Genomic DNA, 20,541 nt, shown 5'->3' with positions numbered 1-20,541 from the left:
TTCAAAGTAAGCTCTAAAAACAGTCATGGTTTTCTGTAAAAGCAACCTAATTTTCTACCACACAAAGTCTAAAATTAATTGCACCAACCTCAGTGACGGTCTCCTCGAAGAGCGTAGCGTTGTTGGTGATGAAGTTGTTCATCTGAGCCTTCATTTGCGCCATCAGTTTAGCGCGCCTTTCAGCCGCTAGCTTCGCGCGACGGGCCTTCTCCGCATCTAAAACATACACTTATGTAGTTGTTTGTGAAAAGGGTTATTTACGCTACTATATTTTTTAATCTAATGTGCCGTCAAAAGGATTTTTTTTAAATAATCTTCTAAAGCAGTTATCAATTTGACACGTGCCGCCGCCGCCACGCTGCCCGCAAATTTCGAGGCAGCGGCCTAAGTCCTTGTCCAGACATAGCGATAATCGTGCAGTTTTTGGGCATTTACATCATTTTTTTCTTGTTCCTTTTGATGTAAATCAAACCGTAGTCGCAGTCGCACGGTTACCACTTCAGTGTCTCGCCAATTAGAAGCGCCCAGAAACGGCGCGGTTATCGTGGATGTCTGAACCAACCAATAGGGCTAATCCAAAACGCTGTTTACGCAGTTTCGGGTCTATTTGACTGTTGCCCGTGCTGGCATATTGCTTTGCGTGAGAGAGATGGCAACATTCGAAACTTCAGACAAAGTTTTTCGGAGTAACCCCGCAGGCCTAAAAGGTGACAATCTTACTACTTAATTATGTTACAGAGGTGGTAGGTATGGTATTATTTTAAATGCAATTATCTCTAGCGAGCCTGTTGGATGTGTCGTTACCTGCAGCCTCGGTCGACGCAGGCTTCTCTTCCTGATCCGCGTCCATACTCTCGCCATCGCCGATGTGTTCGTCAGTCGTTCCCAGCAGCGATCTGGAGACAAAACATATTTTGTAAGGTATTAACGGAGTTTTGGGCTGACACTGTATTGTATGGGTATGTTGTCGACACGATAAGAAGAAGATATTTGTAGCTTTGTCATCCACTTTGTACTGGAGAAAAGAAGAACGGTCACGCCCCATACAAAAAAAACCCAGACCCGACAGAAACGAGACATACATCAGTTTTTTTGTCATGTCTTAATTAGTTAAATTATATATTTTTTATATTCGAAATCTATGTATAACACCAAAATATTACCCTTTGTTTTTGTTCAGGCGTTATACAAAAACTAATACAAAATGCCTATTTATCACCAAAATTCGTAAATGTATGTACCTAAATGTCTATTAAAGCTGCTATGGAATGTATCTAGGTGACCTGGAGATACAGCCGGATTATACAGGGTGGTTATACATATGGAACGATAAGTGAACTCACTCGATTATTTCTAAACTATACAAGATATCGAAAAACTAGTTACTGATTTTGAAAGTGCTTCACGAGCTCTTTCAAATGGTACCAATAATAGGTTACAGATTATGGAAGCTGGTAACATTGAATTTTTGGATTTTGTAACTTCTCGTTTCCACCCTGTATAATCCGGCTGTATCTCCAGGTCACCTAGATACATTCCATAGCAGCTGTAATAGACATTTAGGTACATACATTTACCAATTTTGGTGATAAATAGGCATTTTGTATTAGTTTTTGTATAACGCCTGAACAAAAACAAAGGGTAATATTTTGGTGTTATACATAGATTTCGAATATAAAAAATATATAATTTAACTAATTAAGACATGACAAAAAAAATGAGGTATGTCTCGTTTCTGTCGGGCCTGGGTCACAGATGACCGTTCTTCTTTACAGGACTATGGCCACCGCTACAACTCCTGTATAGCCAGGCTAGTATCTACAGCCTGACCGCCATTATAGCCCAATCAATGAAGGCTAGGTTTTTCCTGGGGGAATTTGGGAATTGAGGGAGCTGGGAGAGTGGTTATGACCACCTTATTTCCCTGTTGGTGGTCAACTCGATGCACTCGTGAAGGGTCCGCCCACAACAGTTTTAATCACGTGTTTTCAACGTTGCCCTGTGGTGGGTCACAGTTCCAGCTACCCATTTCCGTTTCTTCCCTCTCTCTCCTTAAATGGCGATTTTTTGCGTTAGAACGAGACGACATGACCGTAAATGGGTAACTAGAAGTGTGTCACATAGTACGACATATGGAGGCGGGGTTATGTCTCAACCTCAAGCAAGAAATATAATTTTCTATTTTATTTACTCACCTCATTTTAGCTAGAACCCATTTGGCCAGCTGCTTGTGGGCGTCCACGCGTGGGGAAGCCGCTAATCGTTGTAGGAGAGCCACCAGGCCGCAACGAGCCGCACTCTCCGCGAATGCTAGGAACTCGTAATGGCCGCTCAAGTCTCTATGAGTCGGTCTTACGTCTCAAGATGTACTAACTGCTAAGCAACTCACCTCATCTTGGCTAAGACCCATTTGGCCAGCTGCTTGTGGGCGTCCACGCGTGGGGAAGCCGCTAATCGTTGCAGGAGAGCCACTAAGCCGCATCGGGCCGCGCTCTCCGCGAATGCTAGGAACTCGTTATGGCCACTCAACTCTGTATGAGTCGGTCTTACGTCTCAAGATGTACTAACTGCTAACCAACTCACCTCATCTTGGCTAAGACCCATTTGGCTAGCTGCTTGTAGGCGTCCACGCGTGGGGAAGCCGCTAATCGTTGCAGGAGAGCCACTAAGCCGCATCGGGCCGCGCTCTCCGCGAATGCTAGGAACTCGTAATGGCCGCTCAAGTCTCTATGAGTCGGTGTTATGTCTCAACCTACTAACTGCTGAATAACTCACCTCATCTTGGCTAAGACCCATTTGGCCAGCTGCTTGTGGGCGTCCACGCGTGGGGAAGCCGCTAATCGTTGCAGGAGAGCCACTAAGCCGCATCGGGCCGCGCTCTCCGCGAATGCTAGGAACTCGTAATGGCCGCTCTCCTCGTCGCGTAACGCGTAACCGATGAGGTGGAGAGCCTAAGGTAAAAAAACAACAAGATTAAATACATAATTTCACGATTCGAGAAGTCGAATTGCAAATGTCATCAAAATTTGAGCCTTACTAACTCTCAGTAACGGTAGCCTTTCGGTGTGACCGTCAGTTACCTTTTTTATACTCGATGCAAAGCCACAGACAAGCTCACATTGTCTGTCACTGAAATAGAACATGAAAAAGGTGAAATGTTGGATTAAAGTTTGTAGAGGTTTTTTCTTGGTAGTTGGCTGTTACACATTGGTACGTTGACAATAAATCAGTGCGTTGACAGCAGTCCTGTGTTTCACTCGCATCCTCTGTGTTTCTATACTTACCATTGGCGACATAAATAAAGCACGAATGTATGTGAAATGCGAACGTTGATTTTTTTTTGTGATGGGCCGGAATTCACGCGGTTGTATAGTTTGGTCTGCGAGCACGTAGAATTTTGTCCAATGACCCCAAGCTACCCATCCTTATCGCTCGCGCGTAATTATGTTGCTGTCGCACTCGCACAGTTCGCAAGGTTATCGCCACTCTATATTATAGTGGCGATAACCTTGCGAACTTGCTTGATAAGTGCATATCGATATAGATTCTCAGATGCTTCAAACTTGGAGTGCAAGTGTGGTTGTGTTCCCCAGCCGATGAAGCACATGATGTCGTGCCCTGCGTGCCCAAACAACTGCACGCAGGAACATTTAATGAATGCTAAAGTCTGGTCGCCGAGCACTTAGAATTTCGTCCAATGACCCCAAGCTACCTTTCTAAGGAAAGGTAGCTTGGGGTCATTGGACGAAATTCTACGTATACGCGCGAGCGATAAGTCGCTCGCGCGTAATTATATTGCTGTCGCGACTGTGCGACGGGCGACCGCAGTGAGTGTGCGAGAGCGACAGCAACATAATTACGCGCGAGCGATAAGGATGGGTAGCTTGGGGTCATTGGACAAAATTCTACGCACCTTGTGCACTTGCGGCTCGGAGAAGGACCGCGCGCGCAGGTCGAGTGCGCGCTCGAGCACGGTCCGCAGCACGTGTAGCGCCGCGTCGCTCTGCAGCAGGCTGGCAAGCAGACGGAACTCCGGCGTCAGCTTCGGCAGCGGCGGCGGCGGGCAGCACTCTTGGAGACCTAGAGACCGACGAATAAACAAGATTTAAAACAGAACTAGGCCTGGGGAAACATTAGACACATAAGTTCATTCTGAAGAAAAATCTCGGTTCTTTCTTCCGCCTCTTAACCGTTAAAGAGTATAAGTTTTACTACATAAGGTCAATAAATATCCAAGGTTTAAAACAGAACTAAGCTTAGGGGTACCATCAGAAACATAAGCAAATTCTGAAGAAAAATCTCGGCTGTTTCCTCCTGCTCTTAACAATCAAAGAGTATAAGTTTCACTATCGGATTAACAGCATAAGCTCCAGCAGAATCTGCCTGCCCTACGCCCTGTTTATAGTCTTTTTCACGTAAGATGATTCGTATGACGTTTCGAGTTTGAAAGTTATAGAGATGTCACATAACTAAACCATAGCGATTTATCTATCGATTTTTTTCTAAGAGTTAGTAAAACCCAAAATATTTATCTAAAAGTATTAGATAAATATTTTGTATAAGTGTTATTTAACAAAAAACATGTTTTTTTAAATTACAAATATTATTGTAACATTTTTTTATTGATAATATTCAAATTCCATAGACTTCATGTTCAAAAAAACGATTCCTAAAAAGTACTGGTTCTATTTCTTAAAATTAAAAACTTTTATTTATTTTCAATGCGTTTATTAAAGTCAACAATCGAAAAATATAGTTGATTTTTGTGATGTTTTTAATAACTAAGTATTCACTGCAATCGATTAATGAACCGCGGAAATAATCGATTTTGTTATTCAACAAATACCCCAGCACTAAATCTATTCCGTTTCACACATTGCGTACATTAAAAAAAATATATTTTTACATCGTATTTAATTAAAATATAATCAATAGACTCAGATTTTACTATATATTTCAAGACAAGTAGTTAATTATTTTTTTATTATATTGCTAATAAAATACAAATATTTTTTCAAGAATATTCTGCGTATGTAGTATGCGTAATATGGATAACCTTAAAGTGTCATACGGATCATCTTAGGTGAAAAAGACTATAGTTACAATCACGCGACACTAACTTGGTTACCAGCGTACGAATGCCTTCGGAAGGAAAATGTTTATAGTGGAGACCGTAATATGATAGCGTTAAAACAATAACAACACCCACCTTGAGCCTTCCTGCGGTTGCGCTGCTCCTCTTCACTACGCGATAGCTCCTCGCGCGTGTAGTGGTAGTAGAATGTGTTGTATTCATCGTAGAGATGCAGGGGACACATCATACAAGTAGCGACCGTAACATGATAGCGTTAAAACAATAACAACACCCACCTTGAGCCTTCCTGCGGTTGCGCTGCTCCTCCTCACTACGCGATAACTCCTCGCGCGTGTAGTGGTAGTAGAAGGTGTCGTTATTCGTCATACAGGTACGGGGACACTTCATACAAGTTTTGACCGGAACATGATAGCGTTAAAACAATAACAACACCCACCTTGAGCCTTCCTGCGGTTGCGCTGCTCCTCCTTACTACGCGATAACTCCTCGCGCGTGTAGTGGTAATAGAAGGTGTCGTATTCATCATAACGATGCGGAGGACACATCATACAAGTCGCGACCGTAATATGATAGCGTTAAAACAATAACAACACCCACCTTGAGCCTTCCTACGGTTGCGTTGCTCCTCCTCACTGCGCGATAACTCCTCGCGCGTGTAGTGGTAGTAGAATGTATCGTATTCGTCATAGAGGTGCGGCTTGAGGCGGTACACGCCGCGGTTGGAGCCTCCCGGCGGCTTGTTGAAGTCGGCTACTTCGTGGATCACCGCTTCGAGGCCTGTCTCGTGTAGCTGGTCTTCGGGAAGAGACCTGAGAAAATGCTCAATGTCAATTTTGAGTGTACGGGTGGAAGCCCTAGGCTGTATGTAGTAAAACAACCGAAACTGATCAGTGTTTCTGTACTTTATTTGGACCAATAACAGTTTTATAACATGATCTTATAAGATTAAAATTTGTATTATCCTGCACATACCGCTTTGCTTATAAGGAACAAATTATATCCTACGGCTACCACAAGTTTTGCTGACAAGGAAAAAAACTCTTCTGTCCTACCCATAAAGATATAGAGAGATGCCAACTAAAACGCTGAGTTCGAAACTCAATGCCGAATTAGAAATTCACGCACGCAAAGTAATCCAAAATATGGGCTCATTATCCCCTGCGGTATCAGTACTCAACGTTCGAATAATCTTTAATACTATGCAAGCAATGTAAAATTGTTTACATTATGACGTCGCTGCTGTCATCATTGCTGCCACGAGCAATGTGTTCTGTTTTAGGGCATATTGCTGCGACACCGGCCACGCCCCCTTATCACATCTCCCTTTAGTTTCTGTTATCTGTGGTCCTACCTGTAGGGTTACCTACCTGTTGAGCTCTGAATGCGGCATGGGCTTGACGCAGAGCATCTGTATGATCTCCTTCTTGGTGCGGTCCGCCGCCGACACCGCTCCCACGCCCGGCACCCAACGGGAACCCACCACTGCGGGACAAACCACAAATGAAGACCACACGGGAAAAACAAAAACAAAAACTACAATTATGAGAATAACAGTTTTTAAAGTAATTTGAAAGTCTATATTTCTTTCATTTTAGACCTCTTTTATGTGAAATATTGAAACAACTTATTACTGTGTTTAACATATGCTTTGTCTGTACTTCTAAAACTCGATTTTTTTAAATAACTTTTAAGTGATGGTTCATAACATAACCGTGTCTTGCCATGGACAAACAAACACAAATTGAACTATTACAGTTGACTACGATGATTTTTCCCAATTCTGATTTTTGAAATAGAATATTTCCAGGGTGTCCACTGCAAATGTTCGAAAAAATTCCCTGACTTTTCCCTGACTTTCCCTGACTATTTTTTCAAAATTCCCTGACCAACTATGTATACGTGTCCCAAAATTCAAGGATAAGCCGACGCCACAGGATGGACATAGTCATGACTACTTTAGGAAAAATAAGAAAAAAATCTATCTCAATTATTTTTTAACTTACACAATAAATTATGAAATTCAACGAAAATTGACACCCCATATGATATTTTACATTACCACGACCACAATTTTTCAATTATTCCTGGTTTTCTGTTTATATCGGCAACTTAAGTAATGCTGCTGTTNGGCTAAAATCTTTTTCAGAAACAAAGCATGTAGTTTTATCAGATTTTTCTTTGTAATGTCACGACATTCCTTTTGTATATTTTCGCTTTTTAAGACCCAACGCCACTGTAAGCGAGGCTAAAGATACTAAAATGATTGTAATAGTTTTTGGTGCCTTTTGATTTTAAATTACAGTCACTATCAGCATTTCAGCCATAGGACGTCCACTGCTAAACATAGGCCTCTCCCAATGACTTCCATAATGACCGGTTGGTCATAATGAGCGGTCTGCATCAGCGCCTTCCTGCTATCTTGATGAGGTCTTCAGTCCACCATAAGGGTGGATGTCCTATACTGCTCACTTCTTCTTAGTCGGGCAATCTTGTCAGAGTGGTCGTGGTTGAGCTGACGAGGCACCGGTTTTTGGCATCAATGAAAAATATTGCAAAAACGGGAAAAAATATTCAAACCATTATCACGCATAGGTTCGCGGCAAAACTAGCTTCCAAATAAAAGACAATAATATCTTCACTTTAAGTGTAGTTCCGGGTTTACATTTCCTCTAGTTTCCACATTTTGAAGATGTTCCTTTGAGGTTGTCAGTTTCGAGACACAGAAAAGGATAAGGTTTCCAGTGAATTCATATTTGGACGTTAAAAGAGGTTATTATTGTGTATACTAGCCTTTTCCCGCTGTTTCACTTGGGCTTTGGAAGGTTTTTTTTATCCACAACGAGGAAGATAAAGGCCTGCATCTCACAAAGTAGCCGCTAGGGGCGCTACACAATATGTCATACAATTAATATCATTTTTTACGCAGTCGCTAGCGAGCACACGTAACGTAAACTCATGTTAAGCACACTGATGGAAAGTGACGATCAGGCCGAAGGTAAAACCTGGAATCCTCAACCAAAGACTGGCAATCATACCTCACAACTGCCGGATCATAACAATACTGTTAACGTTATTATGGCGACAGACTTAGGTAAGATGGTGGTAGCTAAAATGTTGCCCCCATTGGGAATCGAACCCAGAATCTCTGGGTCTGAAGCAGGTGGTCTTACCAGTAGACCACAGAGGGGAAAAAGATCAAAGCCGTATCATGGTTGTGCCGTGGATGTAAACGTGGCCAGCTAAGTCCTCAATTTTATTTGCCTTAGTCATTAAGAGAGGGTCATGCTCTTGCTTGGTTTTCATAAATAAAATATAAAACTAGTGTTTGTATATTACTATGTCTATTAGACTCATCTTTATTAAAGAAAATATTTTAACTGGAAACTTATTCTGGAATATTCGTTGATGGTATTGCCAGACGTCTAGACGGAATGTTAGTTAATTGAAAGTTTCTTTTTTCAAGATTAGACCATTTTTCTTCTTCGAATACCAAATTAAATTAACGACTGCTTGAGATAGACTTTATGTCAATGGATTTGGTCAATTTTAGGCAACTGTAGAGAAAAAATGGATTTAATAGAGACTGAACTCTCATAATTAATGAATGAATAAATTTTCTTTCTAAAAAGGGCGTTTCAGTGTGCTCACCATAATTTACATTAGTGTGCTTGCTAGCGAGTGCGTCAACAAAATGTACGAAAATTTTAGTTCTTGAAAGCTATTCAAATGGTCAAACATTTAATGTCATTTTTTTATGCTTCAACCACACCAACGCGTGCAGATCGCCATCGCCATCGCCGACGCGATCACGGCGCGATCATAGGCCAGTGACAGGTCGCGTGGACTGTCATGGGTCGCGCGACCTGTCATTGGCTTTTGATCGCGCCAGCGATGGCGATCTGCACGTGTTGGTCTGGTTGAAGCTTTACGTAGTCGCTAGTGAGCACACCTGATGTAAACTCATGGTAAGCACACTGGTCCAAATATAACTTGCGCTTCCAAAACTATTGATTTTCAATAAGAACACTACAACCTTTCTATCCAAAGTATACGTAGATAATCCTATAGTCAATTTTATTGCATCAGTTCATGCATACCAGTTGTGGCATGACTGACTGATGGTAATTCAGGAAAGATTTACAGCTTCATGATTTTCATGAATCATAAATCTGCTGTATTTACTGAAGCTCGTTTATCATCAACTAAATCCTAGATAACTTTTGATTTACCCTTCAGTTTCGACTTAGTTCAGTCAAATTTTATTATTCAAAACAAAATGAAAGGAGGTCATTAATAACTTATTTTATTCTTAAATAGCTTTTGCCCACAGCTTCGCTCGTTTCCACAGCAATCCAGTGTGTTTCCAACACACATCATGACGTGTTTGAAATTAGAATTAAAGTTTTTTGCGGGATACTGAAAACGGGATATTCCTGTGAGTTTAAAATTAAAACACGTATCTAAACGGGATCTTGTTAAAACCGGGATGTATCCATTGGAACAAGCTCTTTGGGTTATTTACCCCATCAAGACCGCGTAACTATTGATTAAGTACCTATTGTGTCTTGATTCAAAGGGCTTGAAGATGTAACCTAAGTATAAAATTCAAATTAGTTTATTCAGTACATAATAATTGGCCCTTTGTAGGGTACTTATACATGTCCCAAATATAGCTTGCCCTACCCCCACTTCGGGACAACATATGGGCTGGTGCTGAAAAGTGGTGGAGGAAACTCAGTCACCTTTGTTTTGTCACCGTCGCACAAGCTGGCATCTCGCTTTGTGTGAGAGGGATGGCAACATTCGAAACTTTAGTTAAGGTTTCCGAGTAACCCCGCTGATACAAGGACCAAAGGAACGCATAACCAGCTATGTACATGAAAAACTTCGCTTCTAATCGTGGTACAAAAAAGTAATATCGAAAGTTTGAACAAATTCCAAACGGTCATAGTTCCATAAAAAGGTTCATACACGTCCCTAAGTTTTCCACGATTTCCTAGTTACTTCCGCTTCTTCTGGCAGAATCACTTCGGGCTAGTGTTGTTTATCGGTAGTCGATAGTAACGGCAAAACCTCAGATCATAGAAGGGAATAGATGTGAAACGGGGGCGTGGCGCGTGTCTCCGCGATATGCCCAGAAACGAACATCGGCCGCGTAGCTAGGTTAGTCGCGATTCAGTCGTACTAAGGAAATGTTCTCCGATATTTTGGATAATGCGTCGTTACGTGCAATAAAACAAGTGAAACGAAAAACTACAGGAACAATGGAGTCATTTACTACATGTAAGTATTGCAAATCCATTGGTATTTTGCTTATAAATAAAAAAAACTAAATATTTTTACGAACGAATTCAGTGCCGTAACAGTTACTGCGATATCGAAATCAGTGGTGATAAAAATTCTAACACGCTTGTACATTGACGATTTAGTTAGCAACCACTTTATGTCATGCTCAACTACTGCGCAATGTATTTAATTTATCCGATATCCACTGTCGTGTGAAAATACACAGTGCGGCCGCATGTGCCGGTCGTTACATAGTGCCGTGCTCGTGTTCTAATGCGGTTTCCTATTATCGATAAATAGAAGTAAATCATAATTTTCTATTTGGNATTTTTCAATTATTCCTGGTTTTCTGTTTATATCGGCAACTTAAGTAGTGCTGCTGTTCACCACAACTCTTAAAACCCCCAGAATCCTTGCAGTTTTTACACAAAAGTTAATCAAAATATTTTATTTCCTTAAAATTTTGAACGATTTTTACTTTCACTCCACTTTGACTCATCGTTTTGTAAAAAAAAAGTATGAACACTACTGCGGCAAGTTTTTTCAAAGTTGACGCAACTAGGGCTTGCAATATCGGATAGTTTTCAACTCCGGAACTGATTTCCGATATTGGGCACTCAACTCCGGAATTCCGGTTCTAGTTCCGGAATTGGTCATAAAAANTCCAGGTGACCCCTCTATTTCACTGACTTTCCCTGACTGCTATGAGCTTCCCTGACTTTTCCCTGACTTTCCCTGACTTTCCAGAATGTGGACACCCTGATTTCCCTAAAAAGCTAACAGATGGCATTAAAAAGTCAGTTTCACAAAAAAGGTGACACTCATTGTTTTTCCCGTGTGGTCTTCAAATTAGAACAGTTATTTTAAAAATTAAAACCATGTCGTCGTTGACCATCTTTCCCTAGTGACAGTACAGTGGCCCATGATGATGAAAGATGAGGGTTTCAGGTGACAACGAGATCATTATCATCATCATTTCAGCCACAGGACGTCCATTGCTGAACATAGGCCTCCCCCAATGATTTCCACATCGCCCGGTTGATATCGGCCTGCATTCAGCGCCTTCCTGCTACCTGTATGAAGTCGTCGGTCCACCTTGTGGCACCTACGCTGCATTTTCCATTACGTGGCCACTACTCCAGAACTTGGCTGGCCCCATCGGCCGTCAGTTCTGCGTACTATGTGCCCTGCCCATTGCCACTTCAGCTTGCTAATCCGTCGGGCTAAGTCAGCGACTTTAGTTCGTGTACGGATCTCTTCATTTCTAATTCGATCTCGTAAAGAAAAATAGAGATTACCACAGAAGTTGGAAGACTAGCGAATGATCATGAATTTGTAACACCACATACAAATTTAATTCATATGCAGTCGAACTTTTTGAATTTTACGTATTAATAAATTCTATTCAGTGTGCTTACCATGAGTTTACGTTAGGTGTGCTCGCTAGCGACTGCGTAAAAAAATTGACATTAATTGTATGACATATTGTGCAGCGCCCCTAGCGGCTACTTTCAAGAAACAAAATCTTCATAGATTTTTGACGTACTCGCTAGCGAGCACACCTAACGTAAACTCATGGTAGGTACACAGCAGTGCGTACCTGTGATGAGCAGCCCCAGGAACTCCTCCACCATGCTGATGGTATACCGCAGCTGGTCGTCCTCGACTCCTCGCTGCTCGAAGTCCGCTGCAGCCCAGTCCAGGAGATTGAACTTGTTGAGCACGTGGATTATGAACTCGTTGCTCTCGATCAGGGACGCGCCGATCTGTTAAATATGCAGAAAATTTTAATCAGGATTGCAAGTGTCCTAATCACACAGAACTCCCACGAATCAAACTAGAATCTCGCATTAAGACAGTTCAACTGACTATTTGCCATAGAGTGAAGCCCAAGCCAAAGAATCTTTAAAATTGTAACACCTACTGATGTAAACCCATTTTCGCAAAATATATAATTTGAATTTTAATTTAGTGGTCTTTCAGAGTAAAGGCCAGTAGGCGCTATTGACGAGTGATAGGACCTTACTAGATGGCGCCAATCTGGCCAGTGCAAATACTTTATCGCTCTTACCTCATTACAGAGTAAGGTCCTATCACTAATCAGGGGTCGATGACAGGGCTAAATGGTTCCAACTAGTAATACGGGGAGTGGAATGTTTGCTATGTGGGTGTATGAGAAGAGGGGAAGGGAGGGAGGTGATACGGCGAATGGAGTCTTTGTGATGCGTGTGAGGGAGGATATGGAGAGTGGAGTCTTTTCAATGGAGGGGAAGAAATGAGGTGATACCACAGAATAATAATAAGTACTAGGTTTACTTCGCGAAGGTATTTAAAAAAAATATATGCTCAATGTCATTAACAATATGGTGTAATTTTAGCTTGTCTTAAGAATCAAGCACCATTTTGTTGACAAACGTCAGTGATCGGTACTGCACCGACGCCATAGGGCTGACTTCGGTAAAATGATGTGTGATGTGAGGTGCCAAACTGCGGAAAATGGCGGAAGAAATACTTGATTAAGCATGAATTATCATGAATAATATTAACCACTTATTTATCTCTCAGAGACTTCAGGCAACTTAAAAAAGTACATTCTATGTTTTTATTATTATTTAGGCAGTTAAATACTGCACAGTATTTAGTACACCGTTTTTATGATTTTTTTTCCATCATACATAAGAATACGCGTGCGTGATTCAATGTTCGCTCGTATGTGAGGCCTTGTCGAATAGTATCCTGTAGGTGGGCCATCGTGCGTGTTTTGTTTTCGATGTAAACTCGCGGAGATGAACAGGCCTGGTACTGGGCCCAACGCTTCATAGAAAGTGGTTGTTCACCTTTACCTAGTATAACACATCTCTAGTTTGTGTGCTTGTGGGAGGAGGGACGTTACTCTCACCTGTAGCATGAGCACGTCGCGGTCCAACATCTCAGCGCGGCACTTGACGTTGTGGTAGAAGAAGAGCTGGTTGAGCAGCGCGAACCCGTTGCGGCGCCACATGCCCGCGTGCACCTGAGCTATCATCGCCATCGTCTGCAGCACCGGCTCTGAGGACGATATAGCGTTAACAACAACTGTATGTTATACATGCGCGTATGCAAAGCAGAGTAGATGGCTTTATTCCACTTCGTTCACGTGGGTGATGTCACCTAAAGAGAAAAAATTTGAGGCGCCTAAAGCAATTTTAGTCGACCGCTTTAGTCGACTCAATTCACCTGGAAAATAAAGTTGGGTGAAATGGTTTCGAGGTTAAATGAGGACACTAAACAATCTACTTTGTTCACCCAGGTGAACAAAGTGGAATAAACCGTGTAGATGACACCACTCGTCAATAGGATAGTGGAAACACCAGTCAAATATTCTATGCTCACGTGATATTAACAGACGTGGAAACACATTATAATCTAAGTACTAAGTACTTTGGTAATGTGGACTATGACGTCATATCGATTTTAATGCTAAATCTACTTTATTTAAATATGAGGACAGTGAAATTATGTCTTGTAATGATTGGATTTTAGTGTCAAATATCAATTTATTTTCCACAACATTCCTTTGCCCCACTGCACTGTATCAGGTAGGCTAAAGGATTTGCCACACTGAATGCGGTCTGCGGCCAGGTGATCAAGTCAAAGTAATAAATCACACATTATGCGGGCTGCATTTGATGTAACCTAACCATCCTGCATCCAGTGTGAAAAAATCTTAAATGTAAAGGGTTTTCATGATAGCCGCGTCACTTATTAGCCAAAATCTAAATAGTTTTTCTCACCGATGAGCTCTTCAGGCGTGGGTTTCGGCTTCTCAGGGCGGTCGAACTCGCGGCTATGGTAGCTCAAACCGTGGCGGTGCAGTTGCAGCGTCAGCCCCGCGATGAAGCGCGACAGCGGCCGGTGGATGGACACCGGCTCCACTGATACGTCGTACGGGATCACCGATGCGCTTTGGTTGCCCAGCTCTGGAAGATATAGTATCATTTAACACAACATCTATACTAATATTATAAAGCTGAAAAGTTTGTTTGTTTACTTGAACGCGATAATCTCCGGAACTACTGGTCCGATTTCAAAAATTCTTTCAGTGTTAGAAAGCCCATTTATCGAGGAAGATTATAGGCTATACAACATCCCGCTACAATCAATAGGAGTAGAGCAACAATGAAAAATGTTGCGAAAACGGGTTTTCACGCGTACGAAGTCGCGGGCACAGCTAGTAAATTAATAATAAGACGACGTCTTAAAGGTAGCGAGAAGGCGCTGGATGCAGGCCGCCACCAACCGGCCATTGTGGAAATCATTGGGGGAGGCCTATTTTCAGCAGTGGACGTCCTATGGCTGAAATGATGATGATGATTAATAATTCGGTGGTCCTGTTGCACACAGTATGCCAGACATCGGGGAGCTGGTTCCAAATTTCCAATCCCTGACACATCCCAAAAATACAGAAAGTTTCTCGAGTGGAGGTCATGGATCAGAATGACGTCACATTACCGTGTACTGACGATTGAGACAAGGTTTGCCACGTCTCAACAAAGTAGGATAGGTTGCCACACTGTTAGATGGGCCGGAGACTTTGTGCTGCGAAAAAGGGCGATATCGTGGTTTGTGTCGTTTCAGGGGGATGACTTCGTTTAGTCCTCGTGACTCCTTTAGACAAAAGTAATATTCGATTTAGTGTAGGGATAGGGATTGACGACGACTTCTCGGATTCTCAATCCAATGGCCTGTTATTGAAAATGTGTACACTCAGCCTCCCCAATCCATCTGGCTAGAAGAGAGTGATAGCCAAATCCTCCATTTGCCTCTGGTAATGTTGGTCGGGCTCTTTCAGTGGAGTCTAAGTTTACTAATGATGGTAATGACAATGGTAGGCGCTGGCGGCCACGGCGCGCTCGGGAGCACCAGGCCAGCTAAAGCCTGGTCCGTGAGCACGTAGAATCCCGTCCAATGACCCCAAGCTGCCCATCCTTGTCGCTCGCACGTAATTATGTTGCGTCGCGTTTGCACCACAGAATAATAATAAGTACTACGTACAGAAGTTTTACTTCGCGAAGGTATTTAAAAAAATGTAAGCCCAATGTCATTAACAATATGGTTTAATTTAGCTTGTCTCAAGAGTCAAGCATCATTTTGTTGACAAACGTCAGTGATCGGTACTGCGCCGAAGCTATAGGGCTGACTTCGGTAAAATGATGTGACGTGAGCTGCCAAACTGCAGAAAATGGCGGTGGAAATACATGATTTAGCATGAATAATATTAACTACTTATTTACCTCTCAGTGTCTTCAGGCAACTTAAAAAAGTACATTCTGTGTTTTTATTATTATTAAGGCAGTTAAATACTGCACAGTATTTAGTACACCATTTTCTTTATTTTCTTCCATCATGCACAAGAATACGCGTGCGAGAGTCAATGTTCGCTCGTATGTGAGGCCTTGTCGAATAGTATCCTGTAGGTGGGCCATCGTGCGTGTTTTGTTTTCGATGTAAACTCGCGGAGATGAACAGGCCTGTTTGCACACTCACTGCGGGCGCGCGTCGCACAGTCGCGACAGCAATATAATTACGCGCGAGCGATAAGGATGGGTAGCTTGGGGTCATTGGACGGGATTCTACGTGCTGACGGACCAGGCTTTAGTGATGCCGCGGCGGGCTGGCGGCCACATACCTCGCAGCACCCGGGGCGGCGCGCTGTAGGTGTCGCAGTGCCGCCGCAGCGCCATGCGGTAGGCGCTGGCGGCCACGGCGCGCTCTGCTGAGCACCAGTCGAGGGACAGTGTGATGCTGTGCGCAAGCTTCACGTGGAGGTTGAAGGCAGACTCCCACTCCGGCTCGTACTCCATATGTTGGCCCACCTGATCGACCAGATCATACGTTAAAGGATTTCCTGCGATTCCTCTAACCATCAATCCAATGAGTATCGTTTTAGCGCTCACCAGTTGGCGCCACTGTAGAGTAAGGTCCCGTCACTTGCTAGTAGCGAAGACAGTGGCACCAACTGGTGAGCGCTAAAGTGGTAGGAGGACTATCGCATTTGCACTCATCAAGATGGCGCCACTGTAGAGTAAGGTCCTGTCAATCGCCAGGGGTGCCAACTGTTAAGTATAAAAACGATAGCCCTCATTCCAAACTACTTTTCTGACCATAATGGTTAGATCATACGGTAACCCTCAATCCAAGTCACTTTTATCCCCAACTATCCCGGACTACGATAGCTGTCACGGTAACGGTAGGGCAGGGAGTGGGAAGAATCAATGAAATAAATTTTAAGCTGTCAAAATGCGAAGCTCTCACAGATTATTCCTCATTGTTCTTAGACAATAACACAAGGCAATAAAGTTCGAAGTCAGGTTAAGGTACGTATTACAGAAGTAAAATAAAAATAGATTCGTTTTCAAACACACAATGAGGTTTTTTGGCAGATTTTTTATACTGATCATAGGAGATAACCGGAGACACGGTTACAAGGTTCCCAAAACATTGAGCAATGAGTGCTACCGTATTTGCGCTCGTTGACGCCACTGTAAAGTATGGTTCTATCTTAGCTAATAGATAAAACATGGTGCCAACTGATGTTCGTTGTATAAGTGTGGTTTTCTGAATAAAGAAAAATAACATAAATAAAATAAACAATGCAAGGACTACCGTATGCACTCACTAGGGTGGCGCTACTGTATAGTCATAACACTTACAAGTAGGGCCAACTAAAGCCTGGTCCGTGAGCACGTAGAATCCCGTCCAATGACCCCAAGCTACCCATCCTTATCGCTCGCGCGTAATTATATTGCTGTCGCGACTGTGCGACGGGCGCCCGCAGTGAGTGTGCGAGCGCGACAGCAACAGCAACGCGCGAGCGATAAGGATGGGTAGCTTGGGGTCATTGGACGGGATTCTACGTGCTCACGGACCAGGGTTTAGTGAACAAAACATTAGTAATTAAAAACTAAACTCACTTGTCTGACCACCGAGTCCATTCCCTGCATCATGACCAGCAGGTTAAGCATCAGAGAAAGCCCGTGCAGGAAGCCCTTCCTCAAGTCGTCATCGAATGACGTCGGCACGGAGCTGAGAAGGTACTTCACGTCGTAGAGTATGAATTGTGCTCGCTTGAAGCCCATCGAGATGATGTTGCGGTCGAACTCCAGACGACCCTGGAGAATTTATAAAAGAAATGTAGTTTTGTAGCATGATAAACTTATAGAAGAAAAGTGTCTAGTGGAAGACATAGTGTAGGCAAGCCTCCTACTCCATAGACCGACGATCATAACTTTCTATGAGGTGAGAATCAGACCAAGAGATTCCTCGCTGTGGTTAAAAAACATTAGTAACGATACTATCAGTCGCAGTGTATAAATGGTCTCAAGTAGTGTCTCAAGGGTCAACCTGTGCATCGCGGCTGATCAAAACCGAACTAACTAAATTAAGCCAGGGTTGCACCATCTTACTTTAACTACAGTAGGCAGTTTACGTCAAACGCATTCGGTATCAACTATGTAAAAAAGTGTCATGTACGACGGATTGTACAGCGCCCCTAGCGGAAACTTTCAAGAACAAAAATCTTCATTTTTTAACGAGTCCTAGGGACGAAGTTTGATGTAAACTCACATTCCGCCCACTGACGTTACAAATAACATACAAAAACACCAGTTAAAGTTAAAGTGGTGCAACTGAGGCTAAGGGTGGGTTGCACCATCTTACTTTAACTGTGACAAACGTCAAAAATCTATCAAACTCCATACAAAATACACCGGTTATCGTAATAGTTACCGTTAAAGTTAGGTGGTGCAACTCAGCCTAAATATTACATCAACTGACAAAAGAGACAAAATGGCGTAATTTACCTTATTGTTGCAACGACGGTTGCACTCGCTGACGAACGTGTTGATGACGACAAACAGTGCGTCCTGGTAGGCGATGAGGTGGTGCGCGAGAGTCGGCGTGGTGTACAGCTGGACGGATAGCGATGAGATCGAGAACGAGTGGTCGTGGTCGTCGCGGATGAAGTCCTTTAATATTGACGCTGGAAACAAAATAATTTGAGATATAAAGGATCTTTGCTAGTATCTATTAATTTTAGTGTTGAGATAAGTTTAATGTTTGAAGTTCAAACTTTAGACCAAACACGATACAGTCACTGTAACATATTTTTCTAAAATGTTCGACGATTTATAAGGCCCTTTCTCGAGCTTTACCCAAGTCACAGAACTTTCTTTCTGTCGTTGTAGCAAGGAGTAGCCGATTTCAGGCCGTATAGACCTGTCTTTCGGCACCTGTAGTCCTCCCCTCATATCCCAACCACGTCCACACGCAAAAAAACACTTACCATTGTTCTTAGTGAAGAGTACTGCCCTAAGGCAGCACTAGCGGGGTCGCCATGTAATGTGGGGACCAAGGAGACGAAATAAAAGATGTCAATCAGTCGACTGTGGCTTACAGATATCTTATATCTATGCCTTGCGCTTAGAGATGGGTTTATAGCCAGCTAGTTTGGATAATAACTGATTATTATCTATTAATAGCCATTATTAGCCATCCATTGGCTAGTAACCGTGCTATTAATAGTTTCTTACGTTTTTTCTTCCACCTTTAAAATCAAATCAATATTAAAATCAAATATTACTCAAAGAAACAAAAAAGAACTAAAAAACATCAATGTAATTTATATAAACGACATTGTAGTTAAAAAAGAATCTAAATATCTAAATATATAAAAGGAGAAACTGACTGACTGACTGACAGATCAACGCACAGCCTAAACGGCTAAACGTAGGCACTTGAAATTTGGAAGGGACGTAGCTTAGGTACCGTAGAGGTGCACTAAGAAAGGAATTTCCGAAATTCCCACGGGAACGGGAATTAGCAGGAAAAACAGGATTCACGCGTACGAAGTCGCGGGCGGCCGCTAGTTATACAATAAAAGGAGAAACTGACTGACTTGGTGACAGATCAACACACAGCCTAAACGGCTAAACGTAGGCACTTGAAATTTGGAGGGGACGTAGCTTAAATACCGTAGAGGTGCACTAAGAAAGGAATTACCAAAATTCCCAAGGGAACGGGAATTAGCGGGAAAATCCTTTTGAATGAAAAATCTAAACCGCTTAAGTTAGATGCTTGAAATTTGGCATGTAGGTACATTAGTAAACTTAAAGCTTAGTTACAACAAGGTATTCACGATATTCCCAAGGGAACGGGAATTAGCGGGAAAATCCTTTTGTATGAAAAATCTAAACCGCTTAAGTCAGACGCTTGAAATTTGGCATGTAGGTACATTAGTAAACTCAAAGCTTAGTTGCAACAAGGAATTCCCGAAATTCCCACGGTATTGGGAATTAGCTGGAAAATCCTTTTGTATGAAAAAAGTAAACCGCTTAAGTTACACGCTTGAAATTTGGCATGTAGATACCTTAGTAAACTGAAAGCTTAGTTACAACAAGGAATTCCCGAAATTCCCACGGGAACGGGAATTAGCGGGAAAATCCTTTTGTATGAAAAATCTAAACCGCTTAAGTTAGACGCTTGAAATTTGGCATGCAGGTATCTTAGTAAATTTAAAGCTTAGTTACAACAGGATATTGCAAAATTCCCACGGGAACGGGAGTTAGCGGGAAAAAACATTTGTATGAATAAATCTAAACCGCGTAAGATAGATGAAGGGGGTAAAACGGGATCCACGCGTACGAAGTCGCGGGCGGCCGCTAGTGCTTAATAACAGGCGATACTAAAAAAATACGTAAAATACCCAGAAAATGTCAATAAATAATAAAAACTCAGATATTTTTTGACTTTTTTTATCGATAAAAATAGGTTTAGTAGTTCCGCCTATTTTCATATATGCACTTTCTCAAGACTCATACTGTACTAGCGGCCGCCCGCGACTTCGTACGCGTGGATCCCGTTTTACCCCCTTCATCTATCTTACGCGGTTTAGATTTTTTCATACAAGTGTTTTTTCCCGCTAACTCCCGTTCCCATGGGAATTTTGCAATATCCTCTTGTAACTTAGCTTTGACTTTACTAAGGTACCTGCATGCCAAATTTCAAGCGTCTATCTTACGTGGTTTAGATTTTTTCATACAAATGTTTTTTTCTCGCTAACTCCCGTTTCCGTGGGAATTTTGCAATATCCTCTTGTAACTAAGCTTTAAGTTTACTAAGGT

The 20,541-nt window shown here is 42.3% G+C and overlaps 1 protein-coding gene across 1 annotated transcript in view; it reads right to left on the bottom strand.

The window, feature by feature from the left end:
- The window catches only part of Ubr1 (Ubr1 ubiquitin ligase), a 59,657-nt gene that overhangs the window by 17,671 nt on the left and 21,445 nt on the right, over positions 1 to 20,541 (bottom strand). Inside the window, exons 10-21 of the mRNA XM_028314295.1 lie at positions 18,223 to 18,401; positions 17,335 to 17,532; positions 16,050 to 16,236; positions 14,155 to 14,340; positions 13,281 to 13,429; positions 11,982 to 12,147; positions 6,463 to 6,577; positions 5,693 to 5,904; positions 3,914 to 4,080; positions 2,776 to 2,951; positions 805 to 896; positions 89 to 216 (exon numbers count right to left, since the gene is read on the bottom strand). Coding sequence (XP_028170096.1) covers positions 89 to 216; positions 805 to 896; positions 2,776 to 2,951; positions 3,914 to 4,080; positions 5,693 to 5,904; positions 6,463 to 6,577; positions 11,982 to 12,147; positions 13,281 to 13,429; positions 14,155 to 14,340; positions 16,050 to 16,236; positions 17,335 to 17,532; positions 18,223 to 18,401 — 1,955 coding nt within the window. The remainder of the gene's footprint in view (positions 1 to 88; positions 217 to 804; positions 897 to 2,775; positions 2,952 to 3,913; positions 4,081 to 5,692; positions 5,905 to 6,462; positions 6,578 to 11,981; positions 12,148 to 13,280; positions 13,430 to 14,154; positions 14,341 to 16,049; positions 16,237 to 17,334; positions 17,533 to 18,222; positions 18,402 to 20,541) is intronic.

Source organism: Ostrinia furnacalis, unplaced genomic scaffold, assembly GCF_004193835.3.
Source record: "Ostrinia furnacalis isolate ACB-3 unplaced genomic scaffold, ASM419383v2 OfSCF4658, whole genome shotgun sequence".
Taxonomy (NCBI): Eukaryota; Metazoa; Arthropoda; class Insecta; order Lepidoptera; family Crambidae; genus Ostrinia; species Ostrinia furnacalis.
Note: the sequence above shows the minus strand (reverse complement) of the source record. Positions and strands in the feature narration are given on the sequence as shown.